Genomic DNA, 17879 nt, shown 5'->3' with positions numbered 1-17879 from the left:
ACAAATTTAATTCAAAAGCACGTTATTATTAAAGGTTGACCATGGTACTGCCTGGGGTACAGCCTTTTTATAAAGGAAAAGGCATCATTCACTCACTATCATCAACCTTGTGTGTACATCAGGGTCATGGTGGTTTGGAGCCTATCACAGAAGCACAGCATGCAAGACAAAGGATGGTACAGCATGAATGGGATGCCAATTCATCACAGGGTGACCATACACTACAGGCAATTTAGACAGTCACAAATTAACCTGAAACATGTCTTTGTAGGAGGAAACGGGGGCACTCGGAAGAAACCGAAATAGGACACGGAAACTTTGCAAAGACTGAGCTGAATTTGGACTTTTATCCTAATAGCCCAGACACTGTGTGACAACAGCACTTCCTACTGCATCTGTGCCATGTGTAAAAGCCCTGGTGTAGAAATGGGTAAACTGTTGTAAGCTGCTTTGGAAGAATTTGTCAATTAACTGCAGACAGACATGAATGACAGACAGACATACAGAATGACAAATCAGAGTGAATTTGAAATTTCACCCTAACCCATGCTTCTCAGCAAATCCTCCCTGGTATTCAAACATGTTCTTTTGTGGGAATGTTTAAATTACTCTTTTCTGCATGGTTAGTGATCATTGTGATAAGAGGAATCACTGACAACTAACAACAGCCAATCAAATTCAAGGAGATATCAGCTGACAGTGAGGAGGTTTTGCTATTGGTTTGTAGTAAAAGAGATATGACAATCTGAATGGCAGCTAACAATGGTCAATGAAATTCACAGGAATCAACTGACAAAGTGTTACTAAGGCTACAGGAAAACTAGCACTAATGTTGTCATCACAAAACTAAAACAAATTAAATACAAAGGGCACTGAGAAGCGTGACAATACGTAACAATCAGAAAAGCGTCTGCTAAATAAATAAACGTAGAGTAAAATTGTTTCTTTACAAATATGAGTCAAAGCAAATAGTGCTGTAGCGCGCAGCGATCGCCAAGAAAGTTTATTGGAACACCAGCACACAAAAAAATACTAGGTCGGCATCGGTTCGAGGAGCACTTTTCCTCAAGGACCTATACCTCAATCAGATTTCCCAGCCTGCTTTGTGGCCCCCAAGCTTTTCCTCCCCTTCTCATTGGCCAACACAGTCACCCCCTTATTCCCCCATAAGTCCCCACAACGGTTAAACACCTCATTTACAACTTACCCACAATCCAACTTACAAAGAAACAATTCCTGCTCAAACTCCCGGTAACGCGGGTCGTTACAGTATTGTTGCTAAAATCTACTTTGAAAATTACGATTTCTGAATCTAACTCGAGACAACCTATCTCTGCTATAACGTTTTATAGCCAAATACACGCTGACATTTTAGATCCCTACCACAATACTTTGATGAGGCTCTGTGACTGTATAAAAAAAACCAAGTAACGGTAAAGTGCAATGAATATCTGCACGAAATGTATTTTCAGAAAGCTTTCAGCGGGGTATTAAATGAACATCCTCAGTGAAGGACAGGGAAAACTCAATGGCCTGATTCTCCCAGTCGGGACGGGACCAGTCACCTGGCAGCCGGCAAACACGGTGCGCTAAAGGTCGTCTCAGGGGAAGGTGCGGGCGACATATACATATTCATATTCAATTCAGCACCTCCGAACTACTTAAAGGTGAAATCTACAGTCATAATTAATACATTGGTCAAGGTTGTACACAAACATACGCTGGTAGGTAACGGGGATTTGGCCACACAAAGTCGAGCGTGCCAGAAGAGCAGGACAAAAGGACGGAAGAGGCTGCTTAAAAAAAAAACGGATATCTAAAAAGCACCAGATCAATATTACGTTCTTTTTATAATAATGATGAGAAGAGTTTCCCGCAGGAGCATTCATTTCGTGGCCGATCGTGTTCACATCGACCAAGGTCAGCCAGTTCAACGGGCTGCCTCGGTACCGCTTCCTGTGACATGCGTCGCTTGGGGTTAAACACAAAACCCAAAATTCAAATCGTTACCAGGTGATGCGATGAATTTATGATCATGTGCCCTGGAAATACGGCTACTGCATGAAACAACAGCTGACCCGTCAATATATATGGAATGTGAACAAACAATGAACAGCTCCCGCCATGCAACGCCTTGCACTGCATGACACACATTATTATATGATGTGTATTCCGCATCCATAACAGACTGGATACAATTTTGCATGTCTATAACAGTCTAATGCAATATTTGAAATATGAATTCACTTGAAATCTGGAAACGGAACAACAGAATAGGATGACGAACAGAGCGAGCTCTTAATCCTGCACAAGTGCGCCTCATGGTGAGATCTCAAACACCGACCTTGTTGGCGGATCGCGTGGCGGCGTTTAAATGAGCCCTGCGAGCTGCGCACAGGTTCCTGTACAGGAGTCTCTCCGCCGTCTTCAAAACCAAGGCCGCCATATTTATCAGATGCTTTCCTTTTTGTGATGTTGACTGATGATGGTGATGCGTTTAGGACCAGTACTCTACTGCAATCGACAGCGTGTCACACACACGCAATCAAGACAGGCCAGCAGCTGGTGTCGGACACTGGAGGGAGGGGGTTGGGGGAGTGACGGGGGCTCGGCCGCCTCATTTTAATTTTAACCGCTTCACTGCCGAACAGCGCATGCGCCAATATAGGAATTCCTGAAACCGGCAGTGTAAGCATCTGTAGGTGGATGTCATGAAATGCCTGGATGTATGTTAATGAGAGATGACTTATTCCACTCCATTTCGATTTTTCTTTTATCGAGCCAACACGTAGTAAATAGGACTGAGCTGTTATTTATTTGCCAAACGCTTTTCGTCAAGACTAATTAGGCTGTCTTAGTTCATACATGGGGTAATTTTTACTGAGTGAAGGTAAATACCTAGCTCGAGGACTCTACACTGCAGGATGTGGGGCCCAAACCGTTGGTTTGTGGACTGTGAGGCGATGGCTGCAGCCATGATTTTGCCACCCGCTGTTTTATTTTCTGAACCTTTCTGGTTCAAATTCCGCACTCCTTCCTGTAGATGACGTATTTAGAATTCCGTGCCGACTAAATTTGGAAATTGTAAAGCTCATTAATAAATAAGTTGCCTTGAGAAAGTGTCAGTTACATGTAATTTATGGACGTAAATAATTATTGCAGGTGTGCAACACTGTCGGACCTCTGAAATTTGGGCGTTCAATCTCCTGCCTAGTCCTGCTGCAGGACCTGCTCCGTCGAGCGAAAGAAAGGCGACAGCTCTAACGACTGCGCCACCTTGCCGGTATCTCGGCACTCAATTTGGCACAGCCGTGATTAGTAGGACTAAAAGTAACATTAAAATCAGCTGCTTTCTAGAAATTTTCACATGTAATATTATTCGCGATTAAACCCTGTATTTTCCACACCCAAAACGACGACGACGATGATTTCACTCTTGGTCACATGAACGCGCACGTTTCCGCCGTGCCCGGATCACGTGACCGTGTGGTTCGCCATGGCCGACGACTGCGTAAGGCAGGGTTTTGAGCTGGAGAGACGAATATCCGAGCTGGATAGCAAGTGCGCTAGTCTCCGTGTACAAAAACAAGGTAATCATATTATCACGCTTCAGGAGGAATCGATTTTGTATCGATGTTTGCGCTCAAGCGAAAATAAATATGGCTTCAAGTTCATTTTCGTTTCACGGATAAAAAATATTGATTTAACTGTTGTTGTTCGTCAACTGCTTGTGTTGTAGGCTAACAGTTGTCCTGAGATCTGAGATGAATTCTTTTTTTTGAGGTGCGAATTTTTGAGGGACGTCGTCCGTTTTGAAAATGATCTCATGCCACATGACGGTGTGATATCCAGATAGTGCTTTGGCGCAAAAAGTCCCTGCAGAACATGCTCAATATTTTGTCAAATTCTTCAAGAAATTTCTTGGCCCAGCTGAGAAACGGACTTCGTTATTTACCCCGCCCACTATTTCGCTCGCCTATATACTTAGTTACCATCAGCATTACTATATATATATATCGATATATCGACGTTGCTAGCGCTTTACGTGAAAAATATGAAGCGCGAGATATTGGATCATTTCAGGTTAAGCACCTTGCTCAAGGGCACTACTGCAGTAGGTTAGCAGGGCTCAAACCAACAACCTTCAGGTTACGAGTACTTGTTGTTCTTAGTCTCTCCTGCTGCAAGAATCAGACTCAGAGTAACAGGTTAATCCCACTGCTCTCAAAGTTTCACCTGTATCATATGCAGATTAAAATTAAATATGTATGTTCTTTTTATGTATTTTGAAGTATATTTTCAGTTAGCCAAGGAGGTAAATTGAAACGTTAATTCTAAGATTTTCTTTTATTTTTTTTAAATTTAACCCAGGAGTAGATTCTGTAAACCTGTTGTAAATGGCCAGTAAATTATGATGATGCTTTAGATATACAATGACAATGCAAACGTTGAATGATTTTGTGTGAATAAGTAATTAATCTACTTTATTTCTTCCTAGATGATGACTATTTACAGAATGCATCTGCCATACTAGACAAGTTGAAAAACTATTACAGACAAGGGGGAGAGGGTAGCAGTCTCCCCAAACTTCTACAGGATTACACTCAGGTATTGCAGTTAATGAAATGAAAATGATTCTGGATTAAGTGGGGAGGGGGGGCATTCCACATGTTATGAATAGCACTGCCTTCATAAATGTATGAATTTACCTTTCTGTAATATATAATTGTCTTATTTCTGTCTGACAAGTGGGGGGATTTTCTTTCCCTTAACTGCCTGAAAGTTGGATGCCAAGAAAAATCTTTGATCTGATCACCGTTTGTCTTAACACTGAATATTGCCATGTTGCTGTTTTTGTTTTTTCACATGGTTATAAGTTGATATCATAGAAGCTCAATTTTTAAGGTAAGTATGTTGAATGCTAAACGGAGTCTTAACAGGCTAGAACCAGTGAACGCATAAGTACTAAAATCTTAGTGTTGTGGCATTTTACATTTTATAAAAATCATTTTTCATCACCACACACAGTAGCAGATCTGTTAAGTTTTGAAAAGTTGTAGGCATACTTTAATGAAAACCACACTTTCATTTTCAGCTGGCCTACCGAAACAATGATTCCCCCCCCCCCCGAACAATAACATTACCAGTGTGAATGAGTTTCACTGGAATTATTTTGAGTATTAAACCAGCCAATATATTCATGAGTCAAGTGCTGTGTACTCTCTTATGACTTTTTTTTTTCTCCTATGAACAATAACATTACCAGTGTGAATATTGTGAATGACTATCATCAAAGGGCAAGTTAACTATGTATACAGCTTGAATTTACAGCTGGTCCCTGACTTGGAAACTTAATTGACACACAACATTGGTTCGTTAGTCAAAAAGTTCATAATTCAACTGTGACACTAAGAGGCTCAGGAGCTCGTCATCAGTTCTCTATGCAGGTATTTGTTTATGTGTGCTGGCAAAACTCTGACATTGAACTAAGTGACTGTACTTGGAGAACTGAGTGTCTGGATTCACCAGCGTTGTTAGTGAATTGCATTTTTGTTTACTTTTGAGTTTTACATTCCTTTGGAGAGAGGCATCTGTTAAATGAACAAATCTAAATGTTAATGTCAACAATCCAGAGAGCTCCACAGAGTAGGAGGGAAGATGGCTTTTCAGAAGGGAACAGAGTTTCTCTACCTCTTGGAATCTCTGTCTCTCCTGTTCAGCAAATTGCAGACAGTGACGGGACAAAAAACTCCTCCCTTTGATAAGCCAGGATGGCTTGTGCATACACCTGAAGGTTCTGAGTCCTGTGGCAGGAGTATTTACGACGCTATGTAAATAAGAATGCCAATGAAGAACCAAGGCCAAAAGTTAAGCCAGGGTGTCTATGCTCATTGGATCTTTTTCTACCCAAAATATGTGAAATCCACTAATTCCCAATAAAAACATAAATAAAAGCATAATTTTAAAAAATGATAAACAATGCAAATGGTTGTTTACATTGATGCATAAACAACCCTGTATCCACTTGGGACTAAAGTAATTACACACTAGAAGAGGATGATGGAGAGGTGACACTTTACTGAAAACTTTAAGGCAGTACTTAATATTTGCTGTCACTGTTTGTTGGTGCATTGGTTGAAACTCTAGCGTGACTATGAATTGGTATACCACCGTCAATATTTGTCAAAATAGTTTGAGTGGAAAAATTCATTACTCAAAAGTTAAGTCTTTTTTTTTTTTTGAGTTGCTAAGGATGTTAAGATGCATAACTTCATACGTAAAAAATATTTAATGACCAACTGATAAACAGCACAGCTACCTGACTAATCATACAGCCTGGTTTTATTTGATATATTTGCAAGGCACTTGTTCAGTCATGCTGGCATCACACAAATTCATGTGTCTTATTCTTTTAAATACAAGTTTTAATTTCTTTTTTCTTACTGATTTATATAATGAATTGGTTGAATAAAGCAAATCACTATTTATATAGGGCTGCTTATCTGGATACAAATTTTTGTTCGTCCTCAGTGAAAAATTGGTGGTCAGTAATGAGAGTAATTTAATCTGTGGTTATGGTTAATCTCTGTCTTGAAAAATTAGTTCCAAGTAAACCAAATATAATAAAGTATTCATTTTGGGGATGGTTGGCAGCTCAGTATTTAGAGCTGTTCCTTTGGATCAAAAGATCACAGGTTTGAATCCCACCTCCAGCTGTTATACCCTTGCGCAAGATACTTAAATTGCTCTAGTAAAATTATCCAGTTGTATAAATAGGTAAATAATTGTATTTAACTTAAGTTGCTTTGGAGAAGGTGTCAGCGAAATGTATTTGGTGGCACTTTTAAATTGTATGGGGAAAGGTCTGTCAGTGTTAAGGTTAGGTAAACGAAGTACAGTAAGTTTTTTTTAAAAATCAGTTTAAAATTCATATTTAATACAAGTGGGCCAAAAAGTATCTTCAGAACTGAAATCTCTTTTAAAGCCCTGACCCCTATTAATGACTCCTATAACTCACTGCTTGAAGTTTTTATAGGAAGTTGGTGAGGAACGTCACTGCTGATTCTAGTACCCAGTTAATGATGCAAATAATGTTGGAAGTAGTACTCGGAGATGTAGAAGTTTGCCATTTAATATGGCACTTCACTACATAATCCTGATAGGTTTCAATACAGAAACCATATTTCATTACATTTTTGGTTGCTGCCTTTTTATAATAAGGTAATTATTTATAGCAAAGCCCTGTGTCATCCAGTACAAGCTAGTTTGGTTTCTGTATTGTTTCATGATGTAGCCCTCCATTTTTAAAATGATTCTCATCATCATGGGGAATGTTTGGGTCTTACAGTTAAAACATAAATTATAAAGATTTATGTGTATGTGCTGTTATGTTCTTTTCCAGGTAATCCTGGACATCACATTTTATGAGGAGAACCAGCTGGTGGACCAGGAGTTTCCTGAGGATGCATCTCCGTATAAAATACAGCAGCTGCTACAGGATCTGACAGAACCGGAGATGTTGGCTGGAAGACTGGCTCCAACCCAGGAGGTAAACCATATGACTTAGTGACTCTCCACTCGTATGTTATGTACAGTTAAGAGCCTGATTATGTTTGAGCTCTGCATGAATTTTAATATTTACCAGCATGGATATTTTTATTGTTAGAAACATGATCAAGCATGTGGAAGGTAGTAAATTGTTCTATAAGAGATGATGCACAAAATCAATTCACATTATTTATACATTATATATCATGTTTTCTCTGTCTTGACTGTCTTATTTGCCTGACCAGGTGACCTCAGTACTCGGACTGGAGCTTCTGGAATGCTTATATTGGCGACGGGGTGCGCTTTTGTACATGTACTGTCATACCCTCCATCAAAGGAAGCAGTGGATCAAGAAGAACAAAGCCACCTTCCTCAAGGTTGGTTATTTGTTCTGTATTCTGTTACTGTTATTTTTCTTTGCAATAAATCTTCATTCTTTGGTGGCAAGGACAAGCTAATGTACAAGTACAAAAACATGTGGCTTTTGTTCCGCAAGACAGAAATTTGAAAAAATAGAACGGTGAGGGAAATATAATCTTTGTACCTTCTTAAATTTATACCTTGAATGTTCATCACACCAGGAGCCAGTATACTGGTTATTTTTTGTCTGAATCTAGAATTTAAGGTTCTGTATCTGCCAACATAATTTATAGCAAATTATGCTACTTGTCATTTTCTCCTTTCATTGAGTTTTTTGTTTTAACGAAGTCTGGAATTGTGTATATGTTAGATTGCATTTAGATTTAAATGTGTACATTTATCCAACATTTTATTTGAAGTAGCTTACAGGCTAATCGGGATACAAGTACAATAAGTTGCGTTAAGCAAATGCCATGATAATCAGGGTACAGTGTAGACTTAGCATGTAGTGCAGCACTGTTTTAAAATGGGAACAGGGCTTAATAAATGTAAAGGGAACAGTTTTAAACTATGTAAAGTTTAATCTGTAAAATACTTTTCAGCGGACTACATGTTGTATTAAGTTTGATCTATTTATTTTACCCTTAACATTTGCTGGCTCTTAGCACCATTTGCTGCACCTGTTTTGTTGTAGTGTCTTCAGGAAGGCGTACGTTACCTGCTAAGAATGCTCCAAGTGAGGAACTCGGTGAAGCTCAGTGACATTGCTGTATGTCATGACTCTGCGACAGCAGATCTCCTGTCAGAGGGTAAGCACAAACCGTACCTTTTGGGAAGGCAGCTGCCTTTGATTACATTTACATTTATTCATTTAGCTGATGGCTTTTCTCCAAAGCGACTTACAATGTTAAGGTTACAATTATTTACCCATTTACCCAGCTGGGTAATTTTACTGGAGCAATTGAGAGTAAGTACCTTGCTCAGGGGTACTACAGCTGGAGGTGAGGCTCCAACCTGTGACCTTTGGGTCCAAAGGCGGTTGTTCTAACCACTACGCTCCCCTAATTCCCCTGATTATTATAAGAAACAATATAGATAATAAAGTAACCCAAGAATACAGTGTAATAATGCTGTTTAGCTGGCAGGCATGTTCCATAGCCTAAGCTGAATCAATAAATAGTACTTTTTGTCAAAAACAGGATTCACATTGTTAATTTAAAACTGCATTTAATTTTAAAACTAGATTTACTTTAAAGGAGAGCCTCAGAGTTAATTGTGTCATATATACTGGCAAAGAGAACACCTTTAATAGTTATTTTTAGTTCTTTATGAAGGATCTGGTCTGTCAGGATGGGAGTGTTGGATTCAGAAGTAAAGCTGCTTGAGTTATGTAGGAGTGTAAAGTGAAATATTGTCAACTGTTGTGATGGGTGGGGATACTGCCTCTTTTACTACTGGAGAGCTGACCTCATACTTTTTTTTTTTTTTTTTTTGGTCCTCTGGATAAGGCAAGTCAGACATGTCAGAAATGTCTGTGGTTCTGTTGGCAGAGCTGGTGGTTTCCAGAAACATTCAAAGCATTTAAAACACTGCTGATGTAGTTTTCATTTCAGTGTAGCACTGTTGGTTCAGTGCAAGCTAGTTACAAAATTGCAAGTGTAATTCTCTAATAAAAACAACAATTTTTTTTTTTTTCCTTCATAATTTACATGTCTCGACTTCAAGTACCAAGGTTGGTAGTAAGATACTTAAGTGCTCATTTAGTAAATTCTTTTGGCCAGTTGCTGCTTTACAGACTGCTGGTCGCACAACACCTTGCAGGAGAGCTAGCGCCGATTGGAGGAGCAGTGCATCTCTCACTGCTGGTAACTTAGAGGCACCTCACAGGTGTGTAACACTAAGTTTTTGCAGTGTAGGTTGTACATTTTAGGCAAGTAACCTATGCATGTTGTTCAGAGCAAACACTAAGATTACATAACCACCAGCTCTTGCATTCTGGCAAACTCTAAGGTATTTGTCTTAATAACTAGACTTATTTTTAACAGGCATATTTTCAGACACCCACCTCCTTACCTTGATGTACATTGGGGAGATGTGCTTTTGGGCAGTGAAGTATGAAGACTTCAGCCTGGAGACAGCAGGGTGGAAGGAGGAGCGAATTCCGTTCCGGGATATCGGCACACAGATCCTTCACAAATACGTGCAGCTGTGTGAGGGCCCACTCCAAGGCCAAGGCTGGAACACAGAGAATGCCAAGGAGATTCTGAGTATACTACAGTAAATAGTTAAAGTTGTAAAATTAAGTTAAAAATGAATGGAAGGAATGGGAATATATGTCCTCCTCTAAATGCACTTATCTTCCAGACTGTTGGCCAAGCATGTGTTTTCCTTTCAGAATTGTTAAAGTAATGTGTTATTTAAAAAAGATAATTAAAATCCAGCTGGGAACAAAAGATAACGTAACAGCTGCTCCTATTTATTGTTTTTTTTTGTTTGGTTTTTTTATTTTATGAAACATAGTTAATTGTGTTAACTAATTTGTGTTCACAACTTCAGTATTCATGGCCATTTTATGTATGTACAGATCTGTTTGAAATGTCTATTGTAATGCCACCACTGTTCTGACCTGTTGGAAACCCTTTTCCATGCTTTGATGGAAGGCGATGGTCAGATCTGAGATCTTTGATATTTTTGTAGTACATTTAAATGGAAAACCATAGTTTTGGTATTCTTTTAAATATGTATTAATTTCTTTTTATGCCCATTGAAAAATAAATGCATTTTTAAAGTAACAGTAAATCAGTTATTTAAACATACTTTGAATTTATACAGCTTATTCATCTGATGTAAAAATGTACAATTGGCATTGGTTAAGTCTATGCTTTGCAGTACAACATGTTTCTGTTCTACTTTTTTCTACATTATTTATAAATCAAAGGTAGACAACTTGTAGTTTTGTGTGGTATCAAATTCCATTAAGACTGCTTGTGAGTTGGAGTTCTGCAGCTGAATGATTTTATCAAGGCGGGTGTGGTGACGCAGCGTGTTTAGCCTGTGCCTGCTCTCTGGTGGGTCTGGGGTTTGAGTCCTGCTTGGAGTGCCTTGCGCCGGGCTGGTGTCCCATATTGGGTGTGTGTCCTCCCCTTTCTCCAGCCTTTGCGCCCTGTGTTCCTGGATTAGACTCCGGTTCACCGCGACCCCGCTCGGGACAGACGATTTCAGACTGCGTGTGATTTTATCAACGTGTATTACGTTTGGTGGCGGGACTACAAAAACCATAATGCATCTCTTCTCGTTAGGGAATCAATGGTGGACAGCCAGTAGAAGACGAAGTTTTAACACGACTTACTATAGCTGTATGCAAAACCGTATATTTACCCTGAATATTCTGCAAGCGAGAGGAGAATGTGTAGTTTGGGGACAGTCGGAGGCGTTTGCGGGGGGGGACCCCAGCTCGTGGACATTCGTTAGGGAGCTGTGGACCAATAAGGCGTTATTTTTAAAAACTACAAAGACCACCATGCACCTCTTCCTGTTTGCGAATCAAAGGGAGACGCAGAGAAAGGACGTGGAACTTGTTACACCACCTCACTGTGGTTGTTATACGAGAGTTTTACACAGTAGTTATACACAAATACCATGAAAATAACGAATGACAATTTTTCCGGATACAGTTACGCTGCAGAGGAAGTGGAAATAGACAACTGGCCGGCAGCGGCCCTTCCGAACAGAAGTGCGTTTAAAAAGCTTGAGGACCGTCGTCGACGTCGTGAAGCGATTCTTATTCTGTGTGGCAGGGGCGGGGGGGTCTGGCAGCGATCATGGAGGGGAACAGCGAGTCCGCCGTCATCAGGAGCCTGAAACGCTTCAGGGACAAGTACTTCCTTAATGTGAGAAGTGACCCGAGCGGCGTCCAGCAAACGGCAGACAAGGAGGAAGAGCGAACAGGCGAAGGAGGATACTTGGACAGTCTGCCGGTGAGAGGAGGGTGGGTGTGGGTCGGGGGTCGGTCGTATATTCACACTGACTGCTCCTTACCTTAGTCCTTTCAAACATCCTGTTTGTCTCAGACAGAAGCTTGGTTCGAAGCTTTTTTTGGACGAGTTAAAATAATTTAAAAAAAAAAAAAAAAAAAAAAAAAACTTAACTGCATTTTATTTTTCCCTTCGATTCCGAAGCTAAATCAAGTTAAATGAATCATTGATTCAGTTGGCAAGAGAAGTATTGCTACTGTTAAGTCGAGTATTTCCTCTCTTTATTTAACTGATAACTCGAAGCTGTTGTGACTTGCAATGTCATAACATACATAGTCACCAATTTTACAATCAGTTGCCCATGATTTATTAAACAGCAGACTATTTAAATTGTCACACAAGACTTGAGGTTAAGTACTTTACTAAATGGTACAAGGGCAGGAGTGTAGTTTTGAACCAACAACCTACCAGTAAAGAGAAGCGCTCTATAAGGGCACTACCTTCTCGCTTCTGACTGTCCCCTAAAAAGTATAGAAGCTCAGTTTGCTGTATAACATGTCCACACTTTTCTTCTTGTCCTCATTAGGTGGACTTGCAGTTTCGCATCATGTCCTTCCTGACCCCCCAAGACCTCTGTCGGCTGGGGGGGACCAGCTGTTACTGGAGGTCAGTTGTCCGAGACCCCCTGCTCTGGAGGTACTTTCTGCTCCGAGACATGCCGCTCTGGCCCTCCGTTGACCACACCAGTATGCCCAACTTAGAGGCTTTGGAGGCACCGCTCTTTCGGGACGAGGACGACACCAGTCAAGACTTCATGGCAGAGTGGGTACAGCTCCTAGTCCATGCCTGTTTTAATAAATTATCATTATTGCTAATACTCTGCTCATTCTTTTGCGCAGAGTAAATGCAGTGTTAACCATTAATGTTACTGTTGATTTTCTGAAACAGTTCAGGTTATGGGTCTTGGTCGAGACATCTTAAACCAGCAACATCAGGTTAAAAGACCTGCCTCCTTAACCACTATGCTGCCAGCTGTCCTATCATTATTGTTAATATTTATTCATTTAGCTGATGAGTTTCTCCAAAGTCACTTTGTGTTATCTGCTGATATTGTATATCTTTTGCTGGGTTTTTGTATCGGTTTTTTAATTTAGCTGACATTTTTCTCCAGAGTGACTTACAATGGTAGGTTGTATTCTAATCTACTGGCAATTAGTCATCCATTTAGCTGCCTAATTTTTACTGAAGCAGGTAAGGTTAAGTACCTTGCTTGAGGGTACTGCTGTGAGAACAGGATTCAAACCTTTGTCCTTTGAGTGCAATTCAGAGTCATTCCTCTATCTGCAGTGCTACAATAGCTTAAGAGAGCCCTGAAGAGAAGTGGTCTGTGCCGGACTCTTATTGTTCACACACTTTCCCAATGTCCTGCTCCACAGTTACCTGAGAGGCAGTCCTGCGTGTAGACGGCAATGGCGCCGCCCGAAGTCTGCCCATAGGGTCACATCCTTCTTTCAGTCCCTTGTGGTCCCCACAGAGCCCCGTTTTGCCATGTTTGGGCCAGGCCTGGAGCAGCTGGATGTCTCCCTGGTTGCAAAGCTGATGCACTCGCCAAATGTCCTGCCTGTGGCAGCAGGGATTCCCCAGAGACAGATTGAAGGTACAGCCCTTGCTGGCTGTTGGTCTTTGTCTTCCAGCAGGGGGTAGTGATGGTCCAGCAATGAAATTATTATATTGTGAAAAGAAAAAAACAGATCTCCTGACTTTTTGGAATGGGAAGCATTTTCAGAAAATAATTATTTTTCCTTTGATTGCATGAAACTGTAGTTACCACATAGTCAGTAGTGTCTTATGAAAATAATAGTAATGGCATTGGCTTAAAAATAATGCCTTATTTTCTGTTTTGTAACATTTTGCATGTTGTTAATTTTTCTGAATTTTCCCCCAGGTATTGGTTCTGGAATTAGTTTCATGTTCAATGATCAGCACAGGTTCAACATTTTGACCCTTTACTCAAACAACAGGTGAGTATTTCAGGATTAAATACAACTTTCTGCATATCTGCCCATTTTCAGTTGAATTTGGCTTCTTCAGCAACACTTGTTTTTCTGTGACTCGAGCACTTCGAGGTCGTTGTCAAACATATTGGTTTTGGGCAGTGCATGTGACATTTTACCTGACCAGTATGTCAAATTTGTGTAGGATGGAAAGGGAAAGAGCCCGTGCTGAACAGCAGAATGTGCAGAGTAAACTGTTTGTCCAAGATGACCCCAACTGCTGCATCGTACCTCAGGTTCAGGAAGTATGTCGAGCTGTGGATGGCTTCATCTACGCAGCCAATTCTGAACCTGGAAGAGGTATGGAGGAAGAGGTGTGCACTACAGTAAAAATTTTTGCTAAAAGGCAATAGCTATTTAATAAAAACGTAGCTGGATACCTCCAACCCCCTTTGGTCCTGTTGCTGCACAGATGGAAGTCAGTTTCTCTCTCTTACAATGGGAAGTTACTGATATGCACGATGATTGTGTGTGATTATCTATTTACAAATTAAGCAGAGTCTCTATTAACTACTATCATGGAATGCATGTTCATATGACCTCTCGAATGTTAATATTTTAATATTTTTATTGTAGCTTCTATCAAGTTTTTTTTTAATGTTTTTTGCATTCAGAATAGTGGCATTTGCAGTATATCCCACATGCAGCTCTCCAAGGTATGCAGGTTGTAGGCATTGATCTTTGACCTATGTGACGTTGTTGTGATTTGAAAGCTGTCCGTGTGCCACTTTGTGTTATGTGTAGGTGACAAGCGGGAAATGGAGCGAGCTCAGATCCGGGCCATGCTGGATCCAGCCTTGGGCCCATCATCACGGCCCATACTAGTTCTGTCCTGTGTGGCCAGGGAAGAGCCAGGTGGAGCTAGAACCAGGACCCCTTGTGTGTACCTGGCACAACAGCTCAATCTCCAAATTCTGCCCAACCCATGGATGGTAAGAAGCAGCCGTAGACCCTGAGCAAACATTCATATATTGCTTGTGTCTTAAGTGTCTTTCACCATGAGCAATCTTCTAGGGTCAAATGTTTCTGACTTGGAAATGTTAGTTGTATGTACACCAGGAGATGCAATCTGTGTGTAAACACTAAAACACATATTTTTACTCCAGGTGCAAGATATTGTGAATGAATCACTGACTGGACTTTTGGATGGCATTGGATGGTTGTTAAAGGCATCTGGCCTCAGACTGTAGCTGGAAATGCCCAAGAATCAGCACAAGAAGGGTTTGAGTTATGTACTACTCTTGCCTCTACCGGTCATTCATGAAGTAATTAAGTGGCCTACCATGTCACACATTTTTCTGGATAGTCCCGAGTCGAATATCATGCTATCTGCAAAGTTCTCTGCTGATTTACTTTGAATTAAACATTTTGGGAGATTGCCAGGGTTTTGTAATGTGTCCCTGAAAGTCTAGTTTTTAAAAGAAATGTTTTTAAACGAATCTTTTTTTTTTTTTCTTCTCGAAATTAGTGCAAAATGTTTGAGTAGCTTGATCTTTGCTTTTGGTTTTCAGTGTTTTCGTGCTCAGAATCATCAGTAAAAATGTAGATTCTGCAACAAATGATGAAATTTCGACTTTGTACTGCATCATCATAATGTTTTTCCAGGAAGGTTAGTAGAGAAGTTAATGTATTGATTTTTCTTTCTAACCAATTCCAAAGGAGGAAGACTAGCACATTTTTCAGTCTTTACACATCTAATGCAGAAATGCTGTGTTAGTGCCCTGGTTTCTGAGGTCAAATCAGAAAATAGAACTAGCAATAAAGTAAAATGATCTATGAATAATAATTCATTACATATTCAAACTGATTTTATAACTTCAGACTTTACCCATCTGAAAAGATATATATATTTACAAAAGTAATTCAGATACTTTTTTTTAAAGGTACAATGGACTTGCTTCTGCTTGGACTGGACCTGAAAAATTAAGGGCCACAAATATGACACCTTGACCACCTATAGTGATTGTAGACCAGGAAAGAGAGGGTTAGCTACCCTTCTAGTCTACTTGGCACAGAAGTTCACACCAACTTGTGCTGTGGTTTGGAGTGCGAGTTGCTCTGGTCATTGTCTCTGGCTGTTGTTAATGTACAGTTTTCTGTTCTTTCTGGTTGTAGGATGGGACATCAAGTAGTTCTGTGTGTTTTTCCCGGTAATAGCCATCCACAAACTGTAACATGTAAACCAGAAAAAGTGAGTTTGCACCTGCGTGTTTTGTATTTATACACAATATAAATAAATCCTCTCGTACTGATACTAAATGAAGGTGTCAACGTCTGCACATCCTGGACTTCAATTTGCCTTTTTCTCAAGACCCTTTTTGACAACATTGAAGTAGTAAGCAAAATATTAAAACTATTTTAGTATGCTATTTACTCATGCTAAGTATTACATGCAATTGCTGAACCAAGAAAAAAATGCTGTGAATTATTCTTTTAGAAAAGTAAGTTTATAAATTGGAAAAGAAATTCTGTTCAAGAGATTACTCGAATGAAAAAAAGTAATAAATTTTTTTTGTTAATGTGTATGTCTGAAATTATTTTTAAAGTTTGTTCAATGGTTACCTTGTTGAAAGTTAAGATTACAAAGAATGTGGCTTTTTTAAAACTGGTGTTCTACTGTCAGTTTAAATGGTAACTTCCTATGTTCTGCATCTAATTTCTGAGAAGTCCTAACACACCAGAGCACGGTTAAGGATCCTCGAAGGGGCTGAAATATGTGCCCTCAGTGCCTCTAGTTTAATGATGGTACCCAGTGTCTCATTTACTGTTACTGTTTAAGTCATTTCTGGGGCACGTGGAGGGGGCGATTGACTGAAGGAGTTCTGGTTTCTGTCAGCAGGGAGCGCCTGGGACCGAGGAGCAACAGAGTCTCTTTTTTGGCTTTGAGGACACGGGTTCCAAATATGAGCACAGAATTACTTCCCCTGTTGCGTTGGAATTATTAAATGTTTCTTGTTGTTTCCCCTGTTCTTTTGTGTTGGCACAGCCTACTTTGTTCTGTTTTTAAAGGTAGTGAATTTGTTTTCCTGCCTGGTTTTTGCTCAATGGTCATGTGGTGTTAGATCAACGCAGGGAGATTTATTAACGGGGGAAAAAAGGAACCCTTCTCTCGCCGAACACTTTTGTGTCACTGGTGTCAGACTCCTTATTATCTGTTCTGAGTATCTGCCTGTTTTTCATTATTTCATATAACCCTCATACCTTTGGTACCTTTAGCTCAGATTACCACGTCCTTTCAGACCTGATTGTTAGATGCTGTGGCCTTTTTCTGTGTGTGCTCACTTTTGGGCATGGTCTGTGTGTCTGTGTGTTCTGCAGCACAGACATGCTGTGCCTTTTTAACGTTTCCCTTGTCGTCATCTTGTATACCATTATCTTTTGAATTTGTCCCTATAGCGCCAAGTGGCGCCTATTCTCCTGGGCTTGATGATGACTCTCCTTTTTTTTGTCCTTTGTGTAGCGGACATTTTTGGAGAAACCCAATCCAAATTTTTGAAGACAGACCGGAGAGTGCTTGGGTTTGAGTCGCTGTAGCGACATTAGTCACCTTTTAAGTAATTGTAATAAGGTGACTCTTATGTCCGCTCTAGTCAGTTCAAACTAGTTTTCGCTTCAGTTCACACTGATTGACAAGCTGTTTTATAATATACATATGCCCTTACAGCATACTATACATCTTATTGTTCTTACTGGTGCACATAGGTATACAGAACATGAGCTCTATTTGAACTTATGTTTATGCTCAATGTGTAATTTTGCCGTTGTGTTACTATTTAATAAAGTGTTCTGTTTTACATTTTGTTTTAAAACAAAATCAAATTGAGATTTGATTCCTCACATTAACTTCTGCATTCAAAATATGAAAAATAGAAAACTGGAGGGTATTTTGCAAATCTGGGGTGCCTAGAAGTAAGAAAATATGTTATTTCCTCCATGAACTGAT

The 17879-nt window shown here is 40.0% G+C and overlaps 3 protein-coding genes across 4 annotated transcripts in view; 2 read left to right on the top strand and 1 right to left on the bottom strand.

Moving 5' to 3' along the window:
- Positions 1 to 2588, bottom strand: part of oxct1a (3-oxoacid CoA transferase 1a) — a 54458-nt gene extending 51870 nt beyond the window's left edge. Inside the window, exon 1 of the mRNA XM_018758879.2 lies at positions 2345 to 2588. Coding sequence (XP_018614395.1) covers positions 2345 to 2446 — 102 coding nt within the window. The 5' untranslated portion in view covers positions 2447 to 2588. The remainder of the gene's footprint in view (positions 1 to 2344) is intronic.
- Positions 2589 to 3481: 893 nt separating this feature from the next.
- rimoc1 (rab7a interacting mon1-ccz1 complex subunit 1) lies at positions 3482 to 10667 on the top strand. The gene is made up of 6 exons (XM_018759046.1): positions 3482 to 3590; positions 4499 to 4608; positions 7403 to 7549; positions 7794 to 7925; positions 8603 to 8717; positions 9954 to 10667. Exons 1-6 carry the CDS (start codon positions 3497 to 3499, stop codon positions 10187 to 10189), a joined length of 834 nt encoding a protein of 277 aa, XP_018614562.1. The 5' UTR covers positions 3482 to 3496; the 3' UTR covers positions 10190 to 10667.
- A 797-nt stretch (positions 10668 to 11464) lies between these two features.
- On the top strand, positions 11465 to 15352 carry fbxo4 (F-box protein 4). 2 transcript variants are annotated; one of them, XM_018759036.2, is made up of 7 exons: positions 11465 to 11885; positions 12469 to 12704; positions 13319 to 13539; positions 13828 to 13903; positions 14082 to 14236; positions 14681 to 14868; positions 15043 to 15352. In XM_018759036.2, exons 1-7 carry the CDS (start codon positions 11730 to 11732, stop codon positions 15124 to 15126), a joined length of 1116 nt encoding a protein of 371 aa, XP_018614552.1. In that variant the 5' UTR covers positions 11465 to 11729; the 3' UTR covers positions 15127 to 15352. The 2 variants fall into 2 exon arrangements, with proteins under 2 accessions (XP_018614552.1, XP_018614553.1); XM_018759037.2 differs by lacking the exon at positions 15043 to 15352 and having other exon boundaries at positions 14082 to 14250; positions 14681 to 14844.
- The last annotated feature ends 2527 nt before the right edge of the window (positions 15353 to 17879 follow it).

The sequence above is a fragment of the Scleropages formosus genome, chromosome 17 (assembly GCF_900964775.1).
Source record: "Scleropages formosus chromosome 17, fSclFor1.1, whole genome shotgun sequence".
Classification (NCBI taxonomy): domain Eukaryota; kingdom Metazoa; phylum Chordata; class Actinopteri; order Osteoglossiformes; family Osteoglossidae; genus Scleropages; species Scleropages formosus.
The sequence above is the reverse complement of the archived record's forward strand: the minus strand, read 5'-3'. Positions and strand labels throughout refer to the sequence as shown.

Excerpts from the sequence above, each read along its gene's own strand:
- fbxo4 (XM_018759036.2), top strand. The coding sequence starts at position 11,730 with ATGGAGGGGAACAGCGAGTCCGCCGTCATCAGGAGCCTGAAACGCTTC. Across the intron at positions 13,904-14,081 it reads ACCCTTTACTCAAACAACAG|GATGGAAAGGGAAAGAGCCC; the intron begins GTGAGTATTTCA and ends AAATTTGTGTAG. Across the intron at positions 14,237-14,680 it reads CAATTCTGAACCTGGAAGAG|GTGACAAGCGGGAAATGGAG; the intron begins GTATGGAGGAAG and ends TGTTATGTGTAG.
- rimoc1 (XM_018759046.1), top strand. The coding sequence starts at position 3,497 with ATGGCCGACGACTGCGTAAGGCAGGGTTTTGAGCTGGAGAGACGAATA. Across the intron at positions 4,609-7,402 it reads TTCTACAGGATTACACTCAG|GTAATCCTGGACATCACATT; the intron begins GTATTGCAGTTA and ends GTTCTTTTCCAG. Across the intron at positions 8,718-9,953 it reads AGCAGATCTCCTGTCAGAGG|GCATATTTTCAGACACCCAC; the intron begins GTAAGCACAAAC and ends TATTTTTAACAG.